General features: G+C 42.5%; 1 protein-coding gene across 1 annotated transcript in view; it reads right to left on the bottom strand.

The window, feature by feature from the left end:
- The window catches only part of celsr3 (cadherin, EGF LAG seven-pass G-type receptor 3), a 383,004-nt gene that overhangs the window by 27,844 nt on the left and 333,898 nt on the right, over window positions 1-21,262 (bottom strand). The window contains exons 26-32 of the mRNA XM_086001957.1: window positions 20,448-20,560; window positions 19,751-19,830; window positions 12,863-12,989; window positions 9,913-10,032; window positions 7,574-7,710; window positions 4,311-4,417; window positions 520-693 (exon numbers count right to left, since the gene is read on the bottom strand). Coding sequence (XP_085858083.1) covers window positions 520-693; window positions 4,311-4,417; window positions 7,574-7,710; window positions 9,913-10,032; window positions 12,863-12,989; window positions 19,751-19,830; window positions 20,448-20,560 — 858 coding nt within the window. The remainder of the gene's footprint in view (window positions 1-519; window positions 694-4,310; window positions 4,418-7,573; window positions 7,711-9,912; window positions 10,033-12,862; window positions 12,990-19,750; window positions 19,831-20,447; window positions 20,561-21,262) is intronic.

The raw sequence follows: 21,262 nt of genomic DNA, 5'->3' as shown, positions 1-21,262 counted from the left end.
ATAAGTTTGCAAAGTGCCCGAAGTCCAAAGGGAGCAATGCAGATTTGACACTGCACTGGATTCACACTAGATGTGATGTCAAACCAAAGTGGTGCGAAACCATGCACTCTAGGGAGTCTCACTCCATTTTCAGCTCAGGCCCTGGCGTTTCTAGTTTAGTTTCAACGCAAGACTGAAATCACTTTGCACCAACAATAAACCTGCAGTGTAAAATGCTCCAGTGTAAAAGTTGCATTGATTCAAACATAGGTCTTAAAAGTTAAAAAAACTTTTCTAACTCAATTTTAGAGAGGAACAAGATCTAGATCTCATCTGTCAGGGATGTATTTGAACCCAAGCACCAGAGGTTAAAGGACAGTGCTCTGATAAAATGCCCATCACAAACAGGAGAACTTTATCTCCTCTATCAGGAGTAGAAAGGGAGTGTTTCACTTCTAATCCATTTTGCCAGCCAAAATTCACTGCACTTGTTTTAGATCTGATAAAGTATTGTGCATCCTTTTACCATTTTCTACTCACCTTTAGGGGTTGTGTGCAGGGGGTCAGTAAGCAGCCGTTCGCTGTTTGCTGCCCGTTTAAATCGGCGCGGAAACCGCCCTCGGTATCGTTCATTTTCCTCGCTCTCTGACGACGCTAAAGAAAGGCTACGCTCCTCATCCAGTGACAGATCACTATCAGTGTCGGAATCCTGGTCTGTGCACAGGAATGACAAAATTCATTTAAAGTTAAAGACTAGGCAGGAGACATTTTCGTAGCTCACCAGTAAGGCACGTGGTATGGTGCGGAGGTCTGTTTTGAGTGCTACCCATGGTAGGATGAGTTTCAGTTTCCCATTCCCCATGACCCTAGAAATTACTGCTGGTAATGCAAGTGGATGAAATCTTAATGGATGCATTCATGTGACATTCCTTGCCTGCTATTTTAATGCTGACATTAATCATTTCCTTTACCATCATACTAATATGTGAAGCATTCATCTGCTGATATCACCAATAGTCATTCCCAGGCTCTGAAAATGTAGGCTGGAGTTATACTGCTGCTTCTGTAAAGCAGAACAGGTGTGAAATTATCTATTCAAGTGGGTTTCACTCCTCTTACTTTATTGGTTATATATGTTGCTGGACTAGTAATCCACAGGTCTGGACTAATAGTCCAGAGAACACAAGTTCAAATCCTACCATAGCAGTTTGAGAATTTGAATTCAGTTTGAAAAATCTGGAAATAGAAACATAGAAACTAGGAGCAGGAGTAGGCCATTCGGCCTCTCGAGCCCGCTCCGCCACTCAACGAGATCATGGTTGATCATCCAAACCCTAGCACCCGGTCCCTACACCGACAGCCATCCCACCCAAGCCCTATCCCCGTAACCCCACATATTTAATCCCCCCTAACACTAAGGGCCAATTTTTATCATAGCCAATTAACCTAACCCGCACATCTTTGGACTGTGGGAGGAAACCGGAGCACCCGGAGGAAACCCACGCAAACACGGGGAGAATGTGCAAACTCCACACAGACAGTCACCCGAGGCCGGATTTGAACCCGGGTCCCTGGCGCTGTGAGGCAACAGTGCTAACCACTATGCCATTTTATTAAAAATAAAAATCTGATATCAGTAAAAGATCATGAAGCTGTCGGATTGTTGTAAAAACCTAACTGGTTCACTAATGTCCTTTAGGGAAGGAAGCCTGCCATCCTTACCTGGTCTGGCTTATGTGTGACTCCAGTCCCACACCAATGTGGTTGGCTCTTAAGTGCTTTCTGGCTAACAAGCCACACAGTTGATAACTAGGGATGGGCAATAAATGCCGGCTTTGCTAGTGACGCCCATATCCTGAGAATCAATTTTTTTTTACAAATGCGCTTGGGAGTCAGATGGCCTTTGGAATCTTGAGTCATACCACCGCTTGATGTTGATAGAATTTTGTTTCTGTGTCCTTGGCACCAGACATCAGCTGTATCAAGGGCATTTAAAAAAAATGTTTGCTCGAGAGCTGGGTGAGGCTGACAAGGCTACAGCAGGTGGTACACATGGCACTTTCGCTCTAGTTACACACTTTACTGTGACTAACTCAACAGCAGCATTTGCAGAGGGCTGCTAACCGATCTTAGCAAGAGAATGACACATGACATTGATGGCATGTGAAGAGAGGGAGACAATAAAACAATTGTTTAAAAATTCAACATGATGTAGTGCTCTTAATGTTAATTCCTCAGCCAGTTTAATAGAGAACAAACTGATATTGGCTGTTCCTGTTTTTACTGTGAGTAACACCAGTTTCATATCCTCTTGGTCACAGATTTATAATCAGTCAGATATTTTTACAAGTTATTCATTATTTTGCAATATGTGTCTCACTGTAGAAGTGGACATTCTCATCCATATAATAGAGGTAATGCTTGTTGAAAGGAAATATTTGCTGTAGTTTTTATTTATCCTCCACAAACTCTATGTTTACTCAAGAAGAACATCTTGTTTAACTTGTATCTGTGTGGTGTTTACCTGGCAGGCCACTGTCCTTGCTCAACTCATAGTTGAATTTAAAGGTTTTGAAAAATATATTAGCCATGGCTCAGTTTCTACAACATATATCTGCACTGAAAACTAAAATTTAGAGCTGTCAAGTGCAAGTTTGAGCTGTCATGCGGACATTTGCAAAGTGTTTTCTGTATATATGTTTTTATTAAAATTGCAGCACTACACACGGAGACTTGTATCTCACTTATGTTACCTGTGCCCTTGATGCTGAACTTGCCCATTGATAACCTAGATGAATTTAGCACTAACGGGCAATTTCATATGCATCAGATTCATGGTTATGCAATTGTGCTAAAGTCAAGAATGATCAGTTAGAGCAAAGAATTTTGCCACTCTATCTGATACCTTCCCTGGGGAAGCACTGCTGGCCTGTATGGATGGATTGAGAGGACAGCCTTCCTGCGGCCAGATCCAAATGGCAGACCAGACCTAAGAAGCGCTGCCGGTGTCCAGTTTTTATTTGTCTCCGCCAACACTCAATCATTAAAGGGATTCTGGGAAATCCCCCCTCGAGGATTCTTAGAGCCTCCGATAACACTTAAAGGGTTGCTTCCAACCATATGTAATGCCATCAGAGACAATGCTATGAACTAAATGGAGAATTTGTTCCCGACATTGTCTGTGTGGAGATCAACAATAATTTGTAGTATCAAATGCTATCTGTGACATAATGGGGCCGAATTTCCTCTTTGGTTACGCTTCTTCCAAAAAGCACAACCCCTCCCCTACCTGCATACTGTGGTTGACCAGACATTGCAACATCTATGTCAGTAAACCAGCGTAACCCAGCAATTTTCTACCGTGGTGGCAATCAGGCGCTAAAGCGTGCCATATGATTCAAATGACCCTGACTACTGGCAAATTGGCTGGGGCAGGCACGAGTCCCACCCAGTTGAAAATCTACCGCCATTGTGGCAATCCCAATATCGTTGTGTTAGTGATTGTATCATTATGCTACCGATCTGTTACTGTGACACTCTTGTATCTAAACAGTAAAAGTGATTTTAGGAGGGATACATGTTTTAAATTTTGCTTAATTTTAGGATTTAGGGAGTTTTTATACAGAACTTTCTATCAGGGGATTCAATGGAATGGGTAGAGTCAATGATAAGATGGACTGTGCAGGGCATGAGGAAGGAACTGGTTTGATGGATTGAATGAGATTTCTTTATTTCAAGGTTTTTATATTGTTAAACATAACCATGTGCCTGCTAATGACTATAAGGGAGAAAACGTAACACTGTTATCTGCCAAAGTGCAGTACAGGAAACTTTGGTTTATCCGGAGGTTAACTGTCCGGAATGCTCGCGCCACCGGCAAAAATCAGGAGCCGTTTCGTTAGGTTTTTTTTCTTTTCGTTGCTTTTTTTTCCACCAGTCAGGCTCTGCAAGGTCTCGCAAGCGTCTCTGTAGCTTAGCAACAGCTTCAGCAAGGTACGCCCGACTGTTTAGAAGCTGTTGCTAAGCAACAGGGTTTGTTGCCAGATACGGAGCTCAAAATCTCCGTATGTTTCAACATTAGCGTTGGTTTGTCCGGCAGTTCTGATGGGACGGCAACAGCTCGGTCCCGTCGGTGCCGGATAGCACAAAGTTTCCTGTACTTAAGTCATGGAAAACTCCACCGATCAGCACTGTTCAGTGTTGTGCAGGTACGAGACCGGTTGAGAAAAAAATGTATTTGAGCAAAGAACTAATGTCACAAAGGGAGATTAAATTAAACTTTTGCATCGACACACAGTGACATTTTGTAACAATCTCACCACCTCCTCCACCTGCATCTTGTGGTCGATGAAACATTGCAACGTCTATGTCAGTTGGCCCAGTGTGACCCAACAAGGTTTGATCCAAGGCTGAGCCTTGTCGTGCCAATAAATTTTCTCTGAGGGGAGCAAAAAGGAAAAAGACTATTGAGAAGAATGCACAATGAAAATAAGTTTTAGTTTCTGCAGCAGTACAATCAAAATTCAGTTACTATATCTTTTTTAAAAATTGCAAAATACTGGTGGGTGCACTGATGTCTCGCATTTGAAACCTAAATTGAAATTCAGACCAAAAATGGCACTGTAAAAGAGAATTTTCCTTGAGTTTAGCATTTTTATAATTTTTGGGAGCTCTAAATTACATTGCGCCCTCGTCATACCTGAGCTGGGAGTACGCAATTTGGTCACTGGCTCAAAAAGGGAAAATAATCCATTCCCTTGTGCAGGAAGTGTGCGTGTATGGCCATTGGGTGAGGATAGGATTGGGTTCAGCTGTGATGCATCTTCCTGTCAAAAAGCCTGCTGATGCTCACTGCAAAGATTGAGACATCAATGGCCACTGGGTGAGGTACCACAGCACTTGTAAAATTGTACTCTAGCAAAAAGATCTCAACACCTTGAGGAGAAAAGTGTTATAAAGAAAAGAATTCACTTATGATAGCAAACCAGGCGGAGTGTGCTACAAGAGAATAACACAACTTCAGGCCTTCTTGCCATGATCCAAAAACAGTAGCCGGATGGTCTCCATAGAAACATAGAAGATAGGAGCAGGAGTAGGCCATTCGGCCCCTCGAGCCTGCTCCGCCATTCAATGAGATCATGGCTGATCATCCAAATTCAGTACCCTGTCCCTGCCTTCTCCCCATATCCCTTGATCCCTTTAGCCTTAAGAAATATATCTAACTCCTTCTTGAATATATTTAATGAATTGGCCTCAACTGCCTTGTGTGGTAGAGAATTCCACAGGTTCACCACTCTCTGGGTGGAGAAATTTCTCCTCATCTCTGTCCTAAATGGCTTACCCCTTATCTTTAGACTGTGACCCCCTGGTTCTGGACTCCCCCGCCATCGGGAACATCCTTCCTGCATCTAGTCTGTCTAGTCCACCTCTAACCTGTCCTGCCTCCACAAATTTACTGGCTGCTGCTCTCTACAGAGGATTGGAAAGGGGCTGAATGCAGGGCCTAAAGCCCATTTCTTCTGGGCCTCCCTCAAAATGGGCTCCTTCTTGCATTGGATAAGGAAAGTGAGGCAGAAGGGTCGATTATGCCTCTGACATCTCAATGACATGGCTGCCTTTGCTTGTGTCTGTTGCAGGCATAAGTACCCTTGTGTTGGTGCCATATCAAAATATGTGAAACAGCACCTAAAAATACCCTTACTGCTCAAAGTGCAATTTTCCACTTGGTGATAATTGGGTCAAAGAAGTATCTCCAGTCTGAATAAGTGATCCTTTTTTGTTCAAAATTGCCAGACAAGTGCAATTTACATTTCTATTGACCTAAACGACCCTAGCCAATACATAAGGTATTTCTAATTTAATTGAGACCTGGCTCAAAAAAAGGCAGGGTTGGGTATTAAATATTCCTGGTTATAAAGTGTTCAGGAAAGATAGGAGGTGGTGTGGCAGTATTTGTCAAGGAGAATGTTGGTGCTGGAGAGGGGGGATGTCCTGAGGGGCCAAGGACAGAATCTGGGCTAGAGTTAAGAAATAATAGAGGTGCTATTACACTACTAGGTGTATTCTATAGACCACCAAATAGTGGGAAAGATATGGAGGAACAAATTTGCAGAGAAATTACTGAGAGGTGCAAGAACTATAGAGTAGTAATAATGGGGGACTTCAACTATCCTAATATAGACTGGGATCGTAATAGTGTAAAGGGCAGAGAAGGGGAAGAATTTCTGAAGTGTGTTCAGGAGAACTTGCTTGATCAGTATGTTTCTGGCCCAATGAGGGAGGAGGCATTGCTGCATCTGGGGAATAAGGTAGGTTAAGTGGAACAAGTGTCAGTAGGGGAACATTTAGGAAACGGTGATCATAGTATCATAAGGTTTAGATTAGCTATGGGAAAAAGACAGGGAGCAATCTAGAGTAAAAATATTTAACTGGGGGAAAGCCAATTTCGGTGTGATGAGAACGGATCTGGCCCGGATTAACTGGAATCAAAGATTGGCAGGCAAAACTGTAATGGAACAATGGGCTGCCTTTAAAGAGGAAATAGTTCAGGTCCAGTTGAGGTACATTCCCACTAGGGCAGGGCAATTAAAGTCAGGGCTTCCTGGATGACGAAATAGATAGAGAATATGATGAAGCAGAAAAAGTGTGTGTATGACAGATGTCAGGTTGCAAATACATCTGAGAATCAGGCTACATATAGAAAGGTCAGAGGAGAGGTGAAAAAGAAAATAAGAGGGGCAAAGAGAAGGTATGAGAATAGAATGGCAGCTAACATAAAAGGTAATCCAAAAGTGTTCTACAGGCATATAAATAGTAAAAGGGTAGTAAGAGGAGGGGTGTGGCCGATTTAGGGACCAAGAAGGAGACCTATGCATGGAGGCAGAGGGTATGGCTGAGGTACTAAACGAGTACTTTGCATCTGTCTTTACCAAGGACGAGGATGCTGCCAAAATCATAGTGAAAGAGATGGTAATGGAGATACTGGATGGGATAAAAATTGATAAAGAGGAGATATTAGAAAGGCTGGCTGTACTTAAAGAAGATAAGTCACCAGGACCAGATGGTATGCATCCGAGGATGCTGAGGGAATCGAGGGCAGAAATCACTGCTACTGACCATAACATTCCAATCCTCTGTTGGGTGGTGCCAGAGGACTGGAGAATTGCAAAGAGTACATCATTGTTCAAAAAAGGGTGTAAAGATAAACCCAGCAACTACAGGCCAGTCAGTGTAACCTCGGTAGTGGGGAAGCTTTTACAAACAGTAATCAGGGACAAAATTAACAGTCACTTGGATAGGTGTGGATTAATTAAGGAAAGCCAGCACAGATTTGTTAAAGGCAAATTGTATTTATCCAACTTGATTGAGTTTTTTGATGAGGTAACAGAAAGGGTTGATGAGGGTAATGCGGTTGACGTAGTGTACATGGATTTCCAAAAGGCGTTCGACAAAGTGCCGCATAATAGGCCTGCCAGCAAAGTTGAAGCCCATGGAATAATTCTTTCCATGATAGAATTCTATTCAAAGGTTTCTATATACCCCAATGTAAAAACATGATGTGGCTTTGTCCAATGCCCATTTCCTGGTAGCGTACCTGAGATACCCAGGCTGGCTGGTGTGAGTCCGTGCAGATCGGGCAGTGCTTACTGATGATATTGTTGATGTTCCAAGTGTTATCCGATGCAGTCCGCTTTCCTCAAACAGTGATGTGTTATTGTATGGATGGGAGCCCTAGGAACAGATGGAGAAATATTGTCTACACATTAGTGCTTCATGGCAGGAATTTATTGTACGTGCAAATTAATGGAAATCCACAGGTAAACAGGAGAATTCAAGTGAACCATTCAGAGTTGAGTTGACAAGTGAGTGAATGTGTGTATTAGAGTGATTGTGTGTGCATGGACACACATAACATAGCCACGTTATATCACACTAATGCTATAGTTCAAATGATATTTAACCACCTTAAACATTCACTCCCTCCACCACTGTGGCTGCAGTCTACAAGATGCACTGCAACAGCTCGCTAAGGCTTCTTCGGAAACACCTCCCAAACCCACGACCTCTTCCACCTAGAAGGATAAGGGCAGCAGGCACATGGGAACACCACCACCTACAAGTTCTCCTCCAAGTAACACACTATCCTGACTTGGAAATATATCGCTGAACCTCCATAGTCGCTGGGTCAAAATCCTGGAACTCCCTCCCCAACAGCACTGTGGGAGTACCTTCACCACATGGACTAAAGCAGTTCAAGGCAGTGGCTCACCACCACCTTCTCAAGGGCAATTAGGGATGGGCAATAAATGCTGGCCTTACCAGCGACACCCACATCCCGTGAACGAATAAAAAAACATCCATAACTCATCTCAATACAATAAGGAGTTGCATTTATATAGTATCTTTAACATCTCAAGATACTTCACAGATAGGTATTTGGAAAACGGATGCCAAGCCATGAAAGGAGAGATTGAGAGGGGTGACCAAATGTTAGGTTGAAAAGCCGGGTGAGGTGGAGAGGTTTAGGGAGGGAAATCCAGAAAGTTTGAAGGTTATGGTGCCCATGGTGGGGAGATGCACAAGAGCTAGACTCAGAGGAACAGAGTTTTTTTTTTGGGGGGGGGGGGGGGGGGAGTGTTAGAGGAGGTTACAGAAATAGGGGGAGATAAGACCATGGAGGGATTTAAAAACAAGGACAAGGATTTTGAAGTTGAGGGATTAGGATTTAATGTCAGTCAGTGGGACTTTATGCAGGATAGGCTATGGGCAGCAGAATCTTGGCCAAGCATTAGTTTGAGGAGGGTGGATGGAAGGAGGCCAGGAAGAACAGCATTGGAGTAAGTGAGTCCAGAAGTAGCCGAGGTTTGTATGAGGATTTCGACAGTGGATGAGTTGAGGTATGGATGGAGATGGATGATGTTACAGAGCTGGAAGTAGACAATCTCTGTGAGGGAGAGGACAAAGCTTTGGAATTTCAGCTCAGGGTCAAACAACATGCCAATACCAGTAACAGTCTGGTTCAGCCCGAGACAGTAGCCGAAGAGGGAGAATGGAGTCAGTGGCAAGAGAGTGGAGTTGTGGTGAGGGCTGAAGACAATAGCATTGGTTTTTCCAAAGTTGAGCTGGAAGCAATTATGATAAGCAGTCTGACAACAATGTTAGGGTTGCTCTTACCTATAACCTTGCTATATTAGTGATCTTACACACAGGGCAATGGAGCAACAGAATATGGGTTTGATTACTGCTGCAGTCAGTTCCCAGCCTCAGGTGAGTTGTTTCCCCAGAGATGGCGTGCAGATCAGTGTGTTGTTCTTACACATCCCAATTGACTAATTGAAGCAGCAAAGGTGGAGATGTGGAAGATAATGATGGAGTAATGACAAGTTATGTGCTTTTTGTGACATCTTAATTGAGTGTTATTACCCACAGACATCAACTAGTTTGCAACAGAAAAAATTGCTTACTCACATATGCGATCTCTCCGGCTAATCACGTTTCATTTCAGTACAAAGAAATAAATACAAATGTTACAGTTGAGAAAGCAATAAAAACTGATGTTATGTAGGTTCAAACTCTCACTCTTCTCGTACTCTTGTCCCAGCCATATTGTATACGGAGATGGCAAGCGGAGGAGAGGGAAAATCAAGTCCACTGCCATGTGCCTCCTGGGTGTGGGTTAACCGTGATACTGGCAACGGCTTTGCAGTAGCTCATCACCCCCAACCTATCAGCTGTGGGTGATTGTGGTCCAGAGGTACATGTGAAGGGAGAAAATGGGGGAAAGGGTACATGCCTCAAGGAATGATTAGTCAAAAAGAAAATAAATGCCACACGTTTGAGGTTCACCAGCAGAGAATGAGAAGCAATTTAGAATTTTAACACTGTTCTTATTTACGAGAATAGCCCCACTACTTAACATTTAAGTCTTATTACCGAGAGCTGAGGTGCTCGTGTTGTATCATCACCCTGGTTTTTCTTCCCAAGGCAAGCCAATTTCCAGGCTTCCTGCACTTCTTCACTCAGGATACAGAACAATACCAGGACAGCCAGTCCCTGCAGGAGGTTAGAAAGCAATAAGTACCGTAAATTCAAAATTCCATTTATTCTGCAGCAGGTCAGATATCAGACTGCCTCCAAGGTTCTAACCTTACACTGAAATCCTAAATGCATTGCGTATGTGCAAGAGGGCCTTGGTGCTGAATGTGATGCACTGTGGGATTACAAGGTCAGCAGGATTTTGGCTCACGCTCACAAGGCTGATCCAGGTTCATTCTGGAGATAGCTCAGAATAAGTCTGGCACTGCAAGTTGTCTTTTAAAACTAATTCAGATTCACTTCAAATTTACAACATGTCTCCGTTATAAGCAAGAATCTCAATTATTAGCCATAAAAACAAGGCACAGCAGTGGGAAGATGGAGGGAGAAAGTATAACGGTCAAGATTGCTAAGAACGAAAGAGCAAGCTGGAGTAATCAGATGTGTTTTTAAATAGAGAAAGAACAGATTTGAAAGAGGTATGGAGAAACCTGATGGTGCACAGCCCCACTCAACTACAACTCATGAGCTAGTTGATAGATAAATGAAAGAATTTTTGGAATTGAAGCCAACAGTGTACTTTTTTATATTCTGACAACTAATGATCCTTTATTAAAGTCCACTGTTAAAGAGCTATCACCTGCTCGCTTTTGGTGACTTTGTGAACTGTGAAGGATTCAGCATCACGTCTGAGAGTTCGGTCGTGACATCATTTGAGTAGAATAGGCCTACGTACTCTGGAGTTTAGAAGCCTACGTACTCTGGAGTTTAGAAGAATGAAAGGTGATCGCGTGGAAATGCATAAAATTCTTAGAGGGTTCGACAGGGTAGATGCTGAGAGTCTGTTTCCCCTGGCTGGAGAGTCTAGAACTAGAGCTCATAGTCTCAGGATAAGGGGTCGGCCATTTAGGACTGAGATGAGGAGAAATTTCTTCACTCAGAGGGTTGTGAATCTTTGGAATTTTCTACCCCAGAGGGCAGTGGATGCTCAGTCGTTGAGTATATTCAAGACTGAGATCGATAAGACTTTTGTACACTAAGGGAATCGAGGGATAGGGCAGAAAAGTGGAGTTTAGGTAGAAGATCAACCATGATCTTACTGAATGATGGAGCAGGCTTGAGGGGCTGTACGGCCTACTCCTATTTCTTACGTTATCATCAGTTCATTGAAGACATGGGAGCCACGTAGCAAATAAAGATTCCACTGTGCCGCTCCTGATGCATACCAGAAGGGCATATGAGGAAATTTCGTACTCCCAGCCTGCAATCTACCATTCATCAAAGTTAATGGAGAAATAATCATGGGCTGGGAGTGTTCAATTCCCAGATGTGTGTTCCCAGCATGTACTAGGAGTGGCACAGCAGACTTTTTACCTCATCAGTGACTACCTCGCTAGATAAAGAAAATAAAAGAACTTACATTTATAGAGTGCCTTTCATGACCTTCGGACTTCCCAAAGCGCTTTACAATCAATTATGTCGTTTTGAAGTGTAGTCACTGTTGCTATGTAATGAGGTGTAGATGCTCATTTAGGGAGGGATACATATTTAAAAACTGGTTTGGGGGAAGAATACTTAAAAACTAGTTACTTAATTACTCCTATTGCATACTGAAGTGGTCAGTTAAAACTCGGTGGCGATGGTCCAGATGAACAATTAAGTAATTCCTGGGTGGAGTGATTTTGTAACAGAAGGCACTCAAATAGGACCCTCTGAACAGTAAGTGTGTGCTTTGCTGTGATTTTTCTTTTTAAATCCTGCAACGTAGACCCAGGACTAAAATTCCTTCAGTTGATAATTCTGGAAAAAAAGTGCAAGTACAAAATGGGATTTCCTCCCTTTGAGCACCTTATGAATTGATCTTAGTGATATTTTTGTAAAAAACTGATTTCCCCACCCTCAAGGATGAACTTACTAAGGAAACTATTTTGAACACTTATGCAAATATTAATTTGTTGGAGAAATTAACTTTAAAATTGCCATTGCGCTGTTCATTTTCATCCCAAGTTGACCTGCACTGTGGCTTCATTCTCACTTCCATGGAGCCACGAGCCCTAGCTTCAGTCTTAAAGGCGATCAATTTCATTAAAGTTCCATTTTGCATTATTTTCTATTGCTTTGATCTCTATGACATTGATAGGGAATACTCAGAGTCAATCAGTACAGCATCACCAATATTGATAGATTGACAAATGATGGAAAGAGGCCATATATTTTAGCTAGATAACAAAATACCTCAGCTGCCACAGATGACACTGGTACAGCGCAGTGTGTGTAAAGCAGTGCTCCTTTGTGCATTATATGTACATCATATTAGAGCTGTACATGAGTTGTAAAAGATTTATATGGTTGTATCCATCTGGGATGCAAGGCAAATAACTCTAGTCACCAACACAGCTTGTCTCACTCTCAGATATCAGCTCCTTTCTACTCGGGTGCTTGAGACTTACCATATATAGCACACGTGTGGTAGTGAGACCATCACAATGTATTCAGGGCTGGAAGTGAATGTATTGTTACACAATCTGTACTGTACATGTAAGCACCACACAAGTGATTTCTCAAATTTTGTCCAGTGTGGAAACATGTGTTAATAATGCCGATTCTACAATACAAGACACAGACATGCATCCAAGTGTTACTTTCAAACGTATTTGAGAACTTGAGATCATTTCAAAGAAGTAGTGAAATTTGAGATAAGCTAAGATGACCTCCCACTGGCTGCAAATGTTAAACAATTTTCAATACACAATCCAATATAGTGAAACAATGGATTGAATTCCACCACACAGGTAGGACATCTTAGAACACGCTCCCATGCAGACAGTTAGTGAGAGTAAGCCTTTACCTGGAAACAGCAGAGAACAGTGTAGAGGTAGTGAAAAGCAAGGATGCTGTTGTTGACGGCCATCAGCCCAAAAAGCCAGGTGGCACTAACGATTAGTAGCAGAATGAAGGCGCTTCGTACTGTGGTACTGGAGGGACAGAGAGAACCAGAGAATAACCTACACAATGAGACAGAGCTGGGAGCAACACAGCATGTCGGCAGAAACAGCATACCTGCCAACCTTTAAAACAAAAACGTGCTGGTGGTGGAGTGGTGCGGGGTAAGGGCTCAGTGTAGGAGAAAAGGTACCAATTGTTTTTAATCAGGGCCAAGGAGACGGGACAAATATAGGCCTGTCAGTAAGATACAATTGTAGGGAGGACATATGGGGCTGTTAAACAGTTGTTAAAAAATCATAATTATTATAATTAAGAGGAATGTTGAAACTTCGTAAAGATAGCAGTAAGGTATACGTCTCTTGGCCAGGATTTTACAGGTTCAAGTTCCGAGCCTGCCTGACACTCAAAGCTGCCTCTCAGCTCAGTCAGGTTGGCTATTCCAGTTCTTACATGGTGACAAGGGGGACTATCACTAGATGGAATGCCACAAGGGAACGGTACATTCTATCTTGGGAATATGGGAATTAAATTACATCATCTGAATTGCGCCTCCTGATAGCCACAGATGCGGAAGATTACGTAGGACAAACTGACTCATCCTCCTTGGCTGGATGATGTCTGCTGGTGGGAAGACTAAATAGGAGAAAAAGAGGAAGAAGATACAGAGAAAAGTTACTTTGGGAAAAAAAGGGGTAATGAAGGAGGGGACGCAGGGGGAAATGGCATCTACTCACAGAGAACCGATAAGATCGAAGTTTGTGTAGGGCCCAGGTTTAATCCCAGTGTCCCAGTTCCTCGCGCGTCTCTTGGCAGCCCTAAGCACGTAAACAAAAATAAGGCCTGGACAGACATCAGAGAGCACCCAGCTTTCTGGGAGATTTTACAGGGGGAACACTGCTCAAGCAGGAGCAAGATAAATGGCACATTGTAGCTGGAAAGAGGTGAACTGTTACAGAATTTAAACTTACAATGAGTTCGAGAAATTTGCTCAATTGCAGCATGCTAAAAGTTGTGGCAAAAGAAAAAAATGTTTTATCGCATCGGTTTCTAGAAAATTCTAGGTGCAAAATTCAGTCTTACATTCAGTTACTCTTTAAACCACTATTTGTTTCCTTTATGGAGTCCTAATTCCTTCTCGTCTCAGTAACTACATTTACGTCTTCCCATGGTAATAACAATTTACCACTAGAAATCAGAGCTGATGTTGCTGGCTTGCATTTCTTTTAACTTTTATCTTTTTGCTTTGTCTTCCAGTCTACAAGGCCAGACCTCGGAAGGAAAATAGGAAAACAAGGCTGCTTGCAGTCTAGTAGTTGATTATTAAATGTGACTTAAGGTAAAGGAACAAAAATGACATAGTAAAGGAATATTTATTCCTAAAATGCATGTCAATTTTTCATTTTCTTCAACAAACTTCTTATCAAAACCCAGAATTCAAATGTTCCTGGCTCTGATTATACCCCAGGCATTTTACTGTAAATTACACTGCATCTCTCTTTTCATCCAATTTATTCTGCTGGATGTTGCCGCAGGTAAGGTGAAGGGCATGGCGGAGATACAAGCATGGCATGATTTAGTCAATAGTCCAGTCAAACTAGAGCGAAGCTCCAGTAAAAATATTTAAGATTAAAAATGCTTGAACATCGAGGGGGTGAAATCATCCTGTGGATAATTACTATGGTTTCAAACCAGTTGGGAATAATGACTTCTCCATCACCATTTACTTCTAATGTTGGTGGCAAGAGGTTCGAACATGTTAAATTGCTGCTAATGATATTCAGGCATTAAAATGGTGAATAACATCACAGCAGCTGACAGCACAAAGCTGGGACTGGGTGCAATTTTATTTAAAAAGAAAAAAAACTTCATTTCCTGATTGCTTCCCTGAAGACATGACTCCAGCTATCGCGAGAGATGGTAAAAAACTAAAAGGGCAGTAATAGTGGCAATGGTTGCTTTTACTGGCCCTTAATACGGCAACAACTTTCAAAATGGAAAATCGTGAATGAGCAATGATCGCCTCCTTCAGTTAACATAATACAGCCACACAAGTAGTAAACCCTCACTGATCATGCAGCCCTTTAGTGAAAAATGGGATATCAAGGAAAGGCCTTGCAGCCCCTCTGAAAAATCAATCAGTACCTTTAACAGCAACTGAACAATTCAGGCTAATAGACCGTGAAATTATGCTGTTGTGTAATAGCTTAAAACTGCGTTGTGTGTTCATCTGAAATACCTTTGTCTACTATTTCAGCAGAAATGTTACCCACTAGCGCACAATTTACTGAAACCAGACTGTGCTGATGTGCTCTGGGTACGAAATAAAAGATTTAAAGAATTTCTGGTTTTTAAACAAGGCGGTATGGGGAATTTAGCAAAACAAAAAGTATTTTCTGTTCATGTAGTACTGCTTTCTACTACCAGATGGTGCTATTACACTGTATAAACCTCAACATGAAAATAGCACTACAGAACACATATCCCTCTTAATGGGGAATGAACACTCATTTTTATTCCTTATAATTTTATCCCCATTTCTCTCACTGCTCCTGAAGACAGCAGGTCTGTGACAACAGTATCTTATACAACTGGTAGGAAATGCCCCAGAGTGCAGGGTTTTTGGCTTCATGGGCTATATACAACTTTAAATTCATTTCCCATTAATTTGTAGATCTCTTAAATTGCAGGTACTAACAGATGTTGATTTATCCACTAATGAGGTAAGAGTGTTAAAAACAACCCTTTAGACCCACAAAATTCAAACAACAAATCAAAAAATAAGAAATAGGATAAATAAGGTTGTGTTGTGTAGGCTTTGAGGTTTCAAATGCCAGGAGAGGGGAGCTATAGTTTGGACATCCCCACTGCAGAGAACAATAAACCCAGGGGATGATTTTGCATTGAACAGGTGAAAAAAAGAGAGATTCATTGTCATAAAATCCTGCAAGATTGACAGGCATAGCCCAATCAAGGGCAACAAGGAAAACAGGCACATTCTAAGATGGCAGCCAGAAGCCTCGTGGTTTAAAGCTGGAGCTCCCATTCAAGGTCCAGGTGGTTATCGGTCTCTCATGGACTCAAGCCGGGTGATGCTTGTAGATGCAGCATAATGTGATAGGCAGGTGTGGCCCAAGAGAAAGATCATATAGAAGGCACATCTAAAAAAAAAGATTTTTGGCCCACACCCTCAAACTCTCCCAGCTGCAGTGTGGCCAGTGGCAGACAATGCCCATAATAAATTTTACGTAAAAATTAACAAATCTTTTTGGAGCGTTACTGAGATTTTTTTGATTCCCTGGCTTGTTCATCTCTACCAGTAAGCCATCACAGTCACAATAAATGGCAGATTGGTAGAAACACAAGAAGAAAAACAAACAAAAGAGAAGTTAAAATAAGGACAGGAGAACAGATTTGGGTTAATACAGACAGAAGAACAGGCAAAATCACACACGCATTCACACTGAACTAAACTCAATGAGAGAAATAATCAAATCAACACAAAGCTCATGTGACATAAATGGAGGAAGACAACTGAGCATTTGTACTTTGAGTGTTCATTAAAAACATGAGTGAATAACCTTTTGTATTGTTTCCTTATATAGCGCTTAATGACCTAGATAACTTGGTTTATACAAAAAGCAGAGTTATTTGGCAGCTCATGGGTTTGAAATATTATTCCTCACCTCACTAGACTCCTAATGTAATAGATGCCTTGCTGCTGAAGAGCGCTGCCAGTTTTCATTCCTTTGGTCATGCCATAAAGTCGCAGGCTTAAGTTATGGTCACTGGGAAATGATCGCTGAACATTTTTCTTTTGTGTCCTGATAATCCCTGTTGAGCTGTTCTGGATGTCTGTGTATTTTATTTGAAGCATGTCAAACCTATTTATTTTTCATTTCAAAATTAAATGATGACACATTGGTCAGGAAGGGGGCAAGGGAGTGGAATTTGTGGCAGAGGCCGATGATGAAAACTCCCTTTCTTTTGATTTTTAAGCAAAAGGAGGTAATTTGCTGCTCGTGCTCCCAGTGCAGAGCATTGCACATACCAGAATATCACAGAGGACAGCATGCCCAATATACAGGACAGCTCGCCCTATTTTCCATCCATTAACATGAATAGTGTAGTGGGCACACTCCATGCTCCCTTTTCCGACGCACACTTGTGGTGGACAATGTCTGTGCTGGGAGTGCAAAAGCAAAAGGTTTCTCCTGTAGGTTCTTGATGTCTCTCAAGTCTAACCAAACAGCTGTCACCTCTAAGCTTTGATGGTCCCACCCTTCAGTCCTGATTTATCTAATGACATTCTCCGCCCCATCATTTCCTCTGACCTCTAATGGAACTTCTGCATCTCCTTCATTGCTAAAGCTGCCATCAAGAAACTTGGGTTTCCCTTCGGTCTTTCTTCCCTCATAAATTCTTAACTACAATTTGCATTTATATAGCCCCTTTAATGTAGGAAAACGTCCCAAAGTGCTTTAAAGGAGCATAACCAGATAAACATTGATATCAAGCTAAAGAGGTATTGGAGGGATGACTAAAAACTTGGTCATAGACATAGGATTTAAAGGAGGGTCTCAAAGGAGAAGAGAGATCGCGAGGCGGAGAGGTTTGGGGAGGGAATTCCAGAGCTTCGGGCCCAGACGGGTGAAGGCACAAGAGGCCATAGTTGGAGGAACACAGAGTTCTTTAAGGGTTTTAGAACTTGAAGAGGTTACAGAGATAGGGAGGGACGAGGTTATAGAGGGATTTGAACAAAGATGAGAATTTTAAAATCGAGGCGTTGCTAGACCGGGAGCCAATGTGGGTCAGCGAGCACAAGGGTGATGGGTGAGCAGGACTTGGTGCAAGTTAGGATATGGACAGCAAAGTTTTGGGTGAGCTCAAGTTTACGGAGGGTGGAATATGGGAGGTCGGTCAGGACAGCGTTGGAATAACTGAATCTGGAGGTAACAAAGGCATGGTTGAGGGTTTCAGCAGCAGGTAAGCTGAGACAGGGACAGAGATGGGCGATGTTACAGAGGTGGAAGTAGGAAGCCTGAAACGGCGGTCAGGAAGGGGGTGAGGGAACGGAGTTTGCGATGGAGGCCAAAGACAGTGATTTCTGTCTTCCTAATGGTCAAATGGAGGAAATTGCAGTTCATCCAGGACTGAATGTCGGACAAGCAGGCTGACAACACAGAGTAGTGGAGTGGTCGAAAGAGGTGGTGGTGAGGCATTCATGTGGAACTTGACATTACGTCTTCGGATGATGTCGCCTAGGGCAGCATGTAGATGAGCAATAGGAGGGAGCCAGGGATAGATCCTTGGAGGATTTCAGAGGTAACGGTGCGGGGGCAGGAAGAGAAGCTATTGTAGGAAGTTCTCTGGCTATGACTGAAATTGCAAATTGAATTGCAAATATTACGCCCTTGTTCAAAAAAGGATAGTGATAGACTTCAAGAGGACATAGACAGGGCGGACACGTGGCAGATGAAATTTAAGAACCAAAGGCGACATGAGGAAAAAAAAATTACGCAGCGAGTGATTAGGATCTGGAATTCTGGAATGCGCTGCCTGAAAGGGTCGTGGAGGCAGACTCAATCGTGGATTTCAAAGGGGAGTTGGATAAGTACCTGAGGGGAAAAAATTTGCAGGGCTACGGGGAAAGGGCAGGGAGTGGGACTAGCTGAAGTGCTCTTGCAGAGAGCCGGCACGGGCTCGACGGGCCGAATGGCCTCCTTCTGTGCTGTAACCATTCGATGATTCTAAATTGCAAGAGTGGAACCAGACAAAGGTCAAATCTGTCCAAGAGTTGAAAACGGCCCTCATATCTTGGGTAGTTTGTTTAACACTTCTCACAGACTCCTGGATAGGACATATAAATGAACCTCCTTTTATACAGTGCTTTATCTAATCTCTTAGGATATCACAAAGTGCTTCACTGGAAAAAGCTTGTCTGATAGGTCACCCTTCTCTCATCTTTGGTTCCCAATCTTTCTCTACACTACAACCTCTCATTCCTTTTAATTTCATCAACACAATTATTGTCATTGCTCTTCTGAACTTTCTTCTCCAGGTCCTTCTTAGCTTTAGATCCATTATTATACACATTTCTCTTCCCTACATCTCACTATGTTGAAATCAAGACACACTGCATTGTCTCCCATCCTACTCTAAATCATCTTTCCCAGGACCTCTAAACATTTGTCCCAGGGAAGAAGGGCTGGGACTTTACTCAAGTGCATCCTATCAACTAAGTGTTTGTGTGTGGTAAAATATAGGCACCAATATATTACTGTTCTAATCTGCTTCATTACGCAAACCCTCTCCCTAAAGCTTGGGATGAGATTCACGCCTACAGCATAGCGATATAAAGTATACATCTTAACAGCTATTACCTAATCAGCTTTGATCTACCCTTCCTTTCCCACACAGTTATATCCTTTTGATTCAATTGAGAGCACTTAGATATCTCCCCAAGGAGTCTAAAAGTGACTCCAGCAATCCATATATTTTTGTTTCACATGACAGCAAAAAACACAAAATCCTCAACCACACCATTATCTTGTGCTGGAAGGCATGTCACTGGTCAAGTTTGTTACTCCTAAACCTTTCTTTGGATTTAACGTTCACATTTATAAATGCCCAGGGAGGAAAGCCTGCTTGAACAGTCCACTTGTTTCAGCATATAACAAAACTCGAGGCAAATGAGTCAAGGAAACAATAGACAGCTGTAGTAAATCTAAAAACACTAGTAAAATTGCCTATGGTGTTAGTTGTTTTACATTACTGTACTTTGACTACTCACAGTATTGATTTTTTCTTGGCTTCCTTCTGTGTTGGGGCACAGGACATTCTTGCTACCAACAAGGACATCACAATGTTCATCTAAAAGCAGCAAATATCTAAGTGAAACTTTAAACAAAGCTCAGGCTTCAAAAAGGAGTCCAAATATACATTTGGTGAGGAGATACAGAAGATAGCAACAGCAGAATATAACACTTACACTAGGTTATCATGACAATGATGACCTCATGGGGGAAAAGAATTGGAATCAGGGCTAAAAACTAACCAGACCCAAAGGAAAAAAAAGAGAATTTCCTTACATCCAGACTCTGAAATAATGCACAAACTCAATGAGGATCTTGAGAAAATATTAAATTTCATATTTTCACAGGGAATTTTGACAGCCATTTTCAGTTCATCAATAGTCTTGAAAGCCTGCATAAACAAACCGTTGGGGGGAGTTTTTCCTGTTGTTTGGGTCAGGCTCTTACCGTATATGGGAGTCCTCAGAAGGAAGGGTGGCGAGAGAGAAAGAATGCGAGCAAGAGCGAGAGCAGCAAGTAGCAGAAATCAGACAGACACAGTGAAGTAAAAGTTTAATGGAAATTTAATGACGCAGGAATATTATGTCACAATTATAATCTTAATATTTTATGGAAGGCACATAGCTCTAGTACTCACTTTAGAAATATTCTCGAATAAGCAGGAGTAATATTTACCACAATGACAACAGCAATTGGTCCAGCAAAGCTCCAGATCAGCTTATCGTGTACAGAGATCCAGCAGAAATCAGGATTCCCATAACCCTCTGGGTCCAGACCAACTGCAAGACCTGGAAAACACATATTAGTGATAGATTGAGAAATGGAAAATATACTGAGTTTCAAATCTTCTCAGAGAGAAGTCCATAAGAGCCCTTACAGGAAGAGATGGGGGCCGGGGAAGGGGGGAGGGGGAATAAAAACCAGGCCAAACTAGGCTGTTCTTGTGTACCTCCTAGTGGCTAGTTACATAGGCAGATAATCAAGAGCAAGTCGTTTCTCTTCTCAACTGGAGAATGGGTGTGTCATGTGATTTGGGAGGGATTTTGGGCTGGATTTTTCCAGCCCCGAGGAGACGGGACTGCCGGTAAAGTTGCAGAAAGTGGGGGCGGCTGGGAAACCTGCCCCCATCCCGCCTCCGTGCCCTTTTGCCAGGAGGCGGGAAGCTGTCCTGCCCCGGGTCCTGTCTCCTCAAGGCGGGAAAGGGATTAAATCCTTTTAACTGCCTGTTAACAGGTAGTTAACAGACAGAAACAAGGATTAGTCCCATTTTACCTTTTCAAGTGCAGGCTTCCCGACCTCGGAGAACCCCGCCGGGGCGGAAGAGTCGAGTAGGAGGTCTGCGGGGGTCTGAAAGTGCAATGTAGAGGTGAGTGATGGGTGCAAGTGTGGAGTGGTAAGTATGTGAGGTGAGTGTAAAGTGTTAGAAAATATTCACTTACCTTTGTTTCTGCATACAACCTTCAGTCGCTGTGGATCCGGAGTCCCGACAT

The sequence above is a fragment of the Somniosus microcephalus genome, chromosome 11 (genome assembly GCF_052327205.1).
Source record: "Somniosus microcephalus isolate GS21.2 chromosome 11, FLI_Smic_1.0, whole genome shotgun sequence".
Taxonomy (NCBI): domain Eukaryota; kingdom Metazoa; phylum Chordata; class Chondrichthyes; order Squaliformes; family Somniosidae; genus Somniosus; species Somniosus microcephalus.
This window is presented reverse-complemented; position numbering and strand designations above follow the sequence as displayed.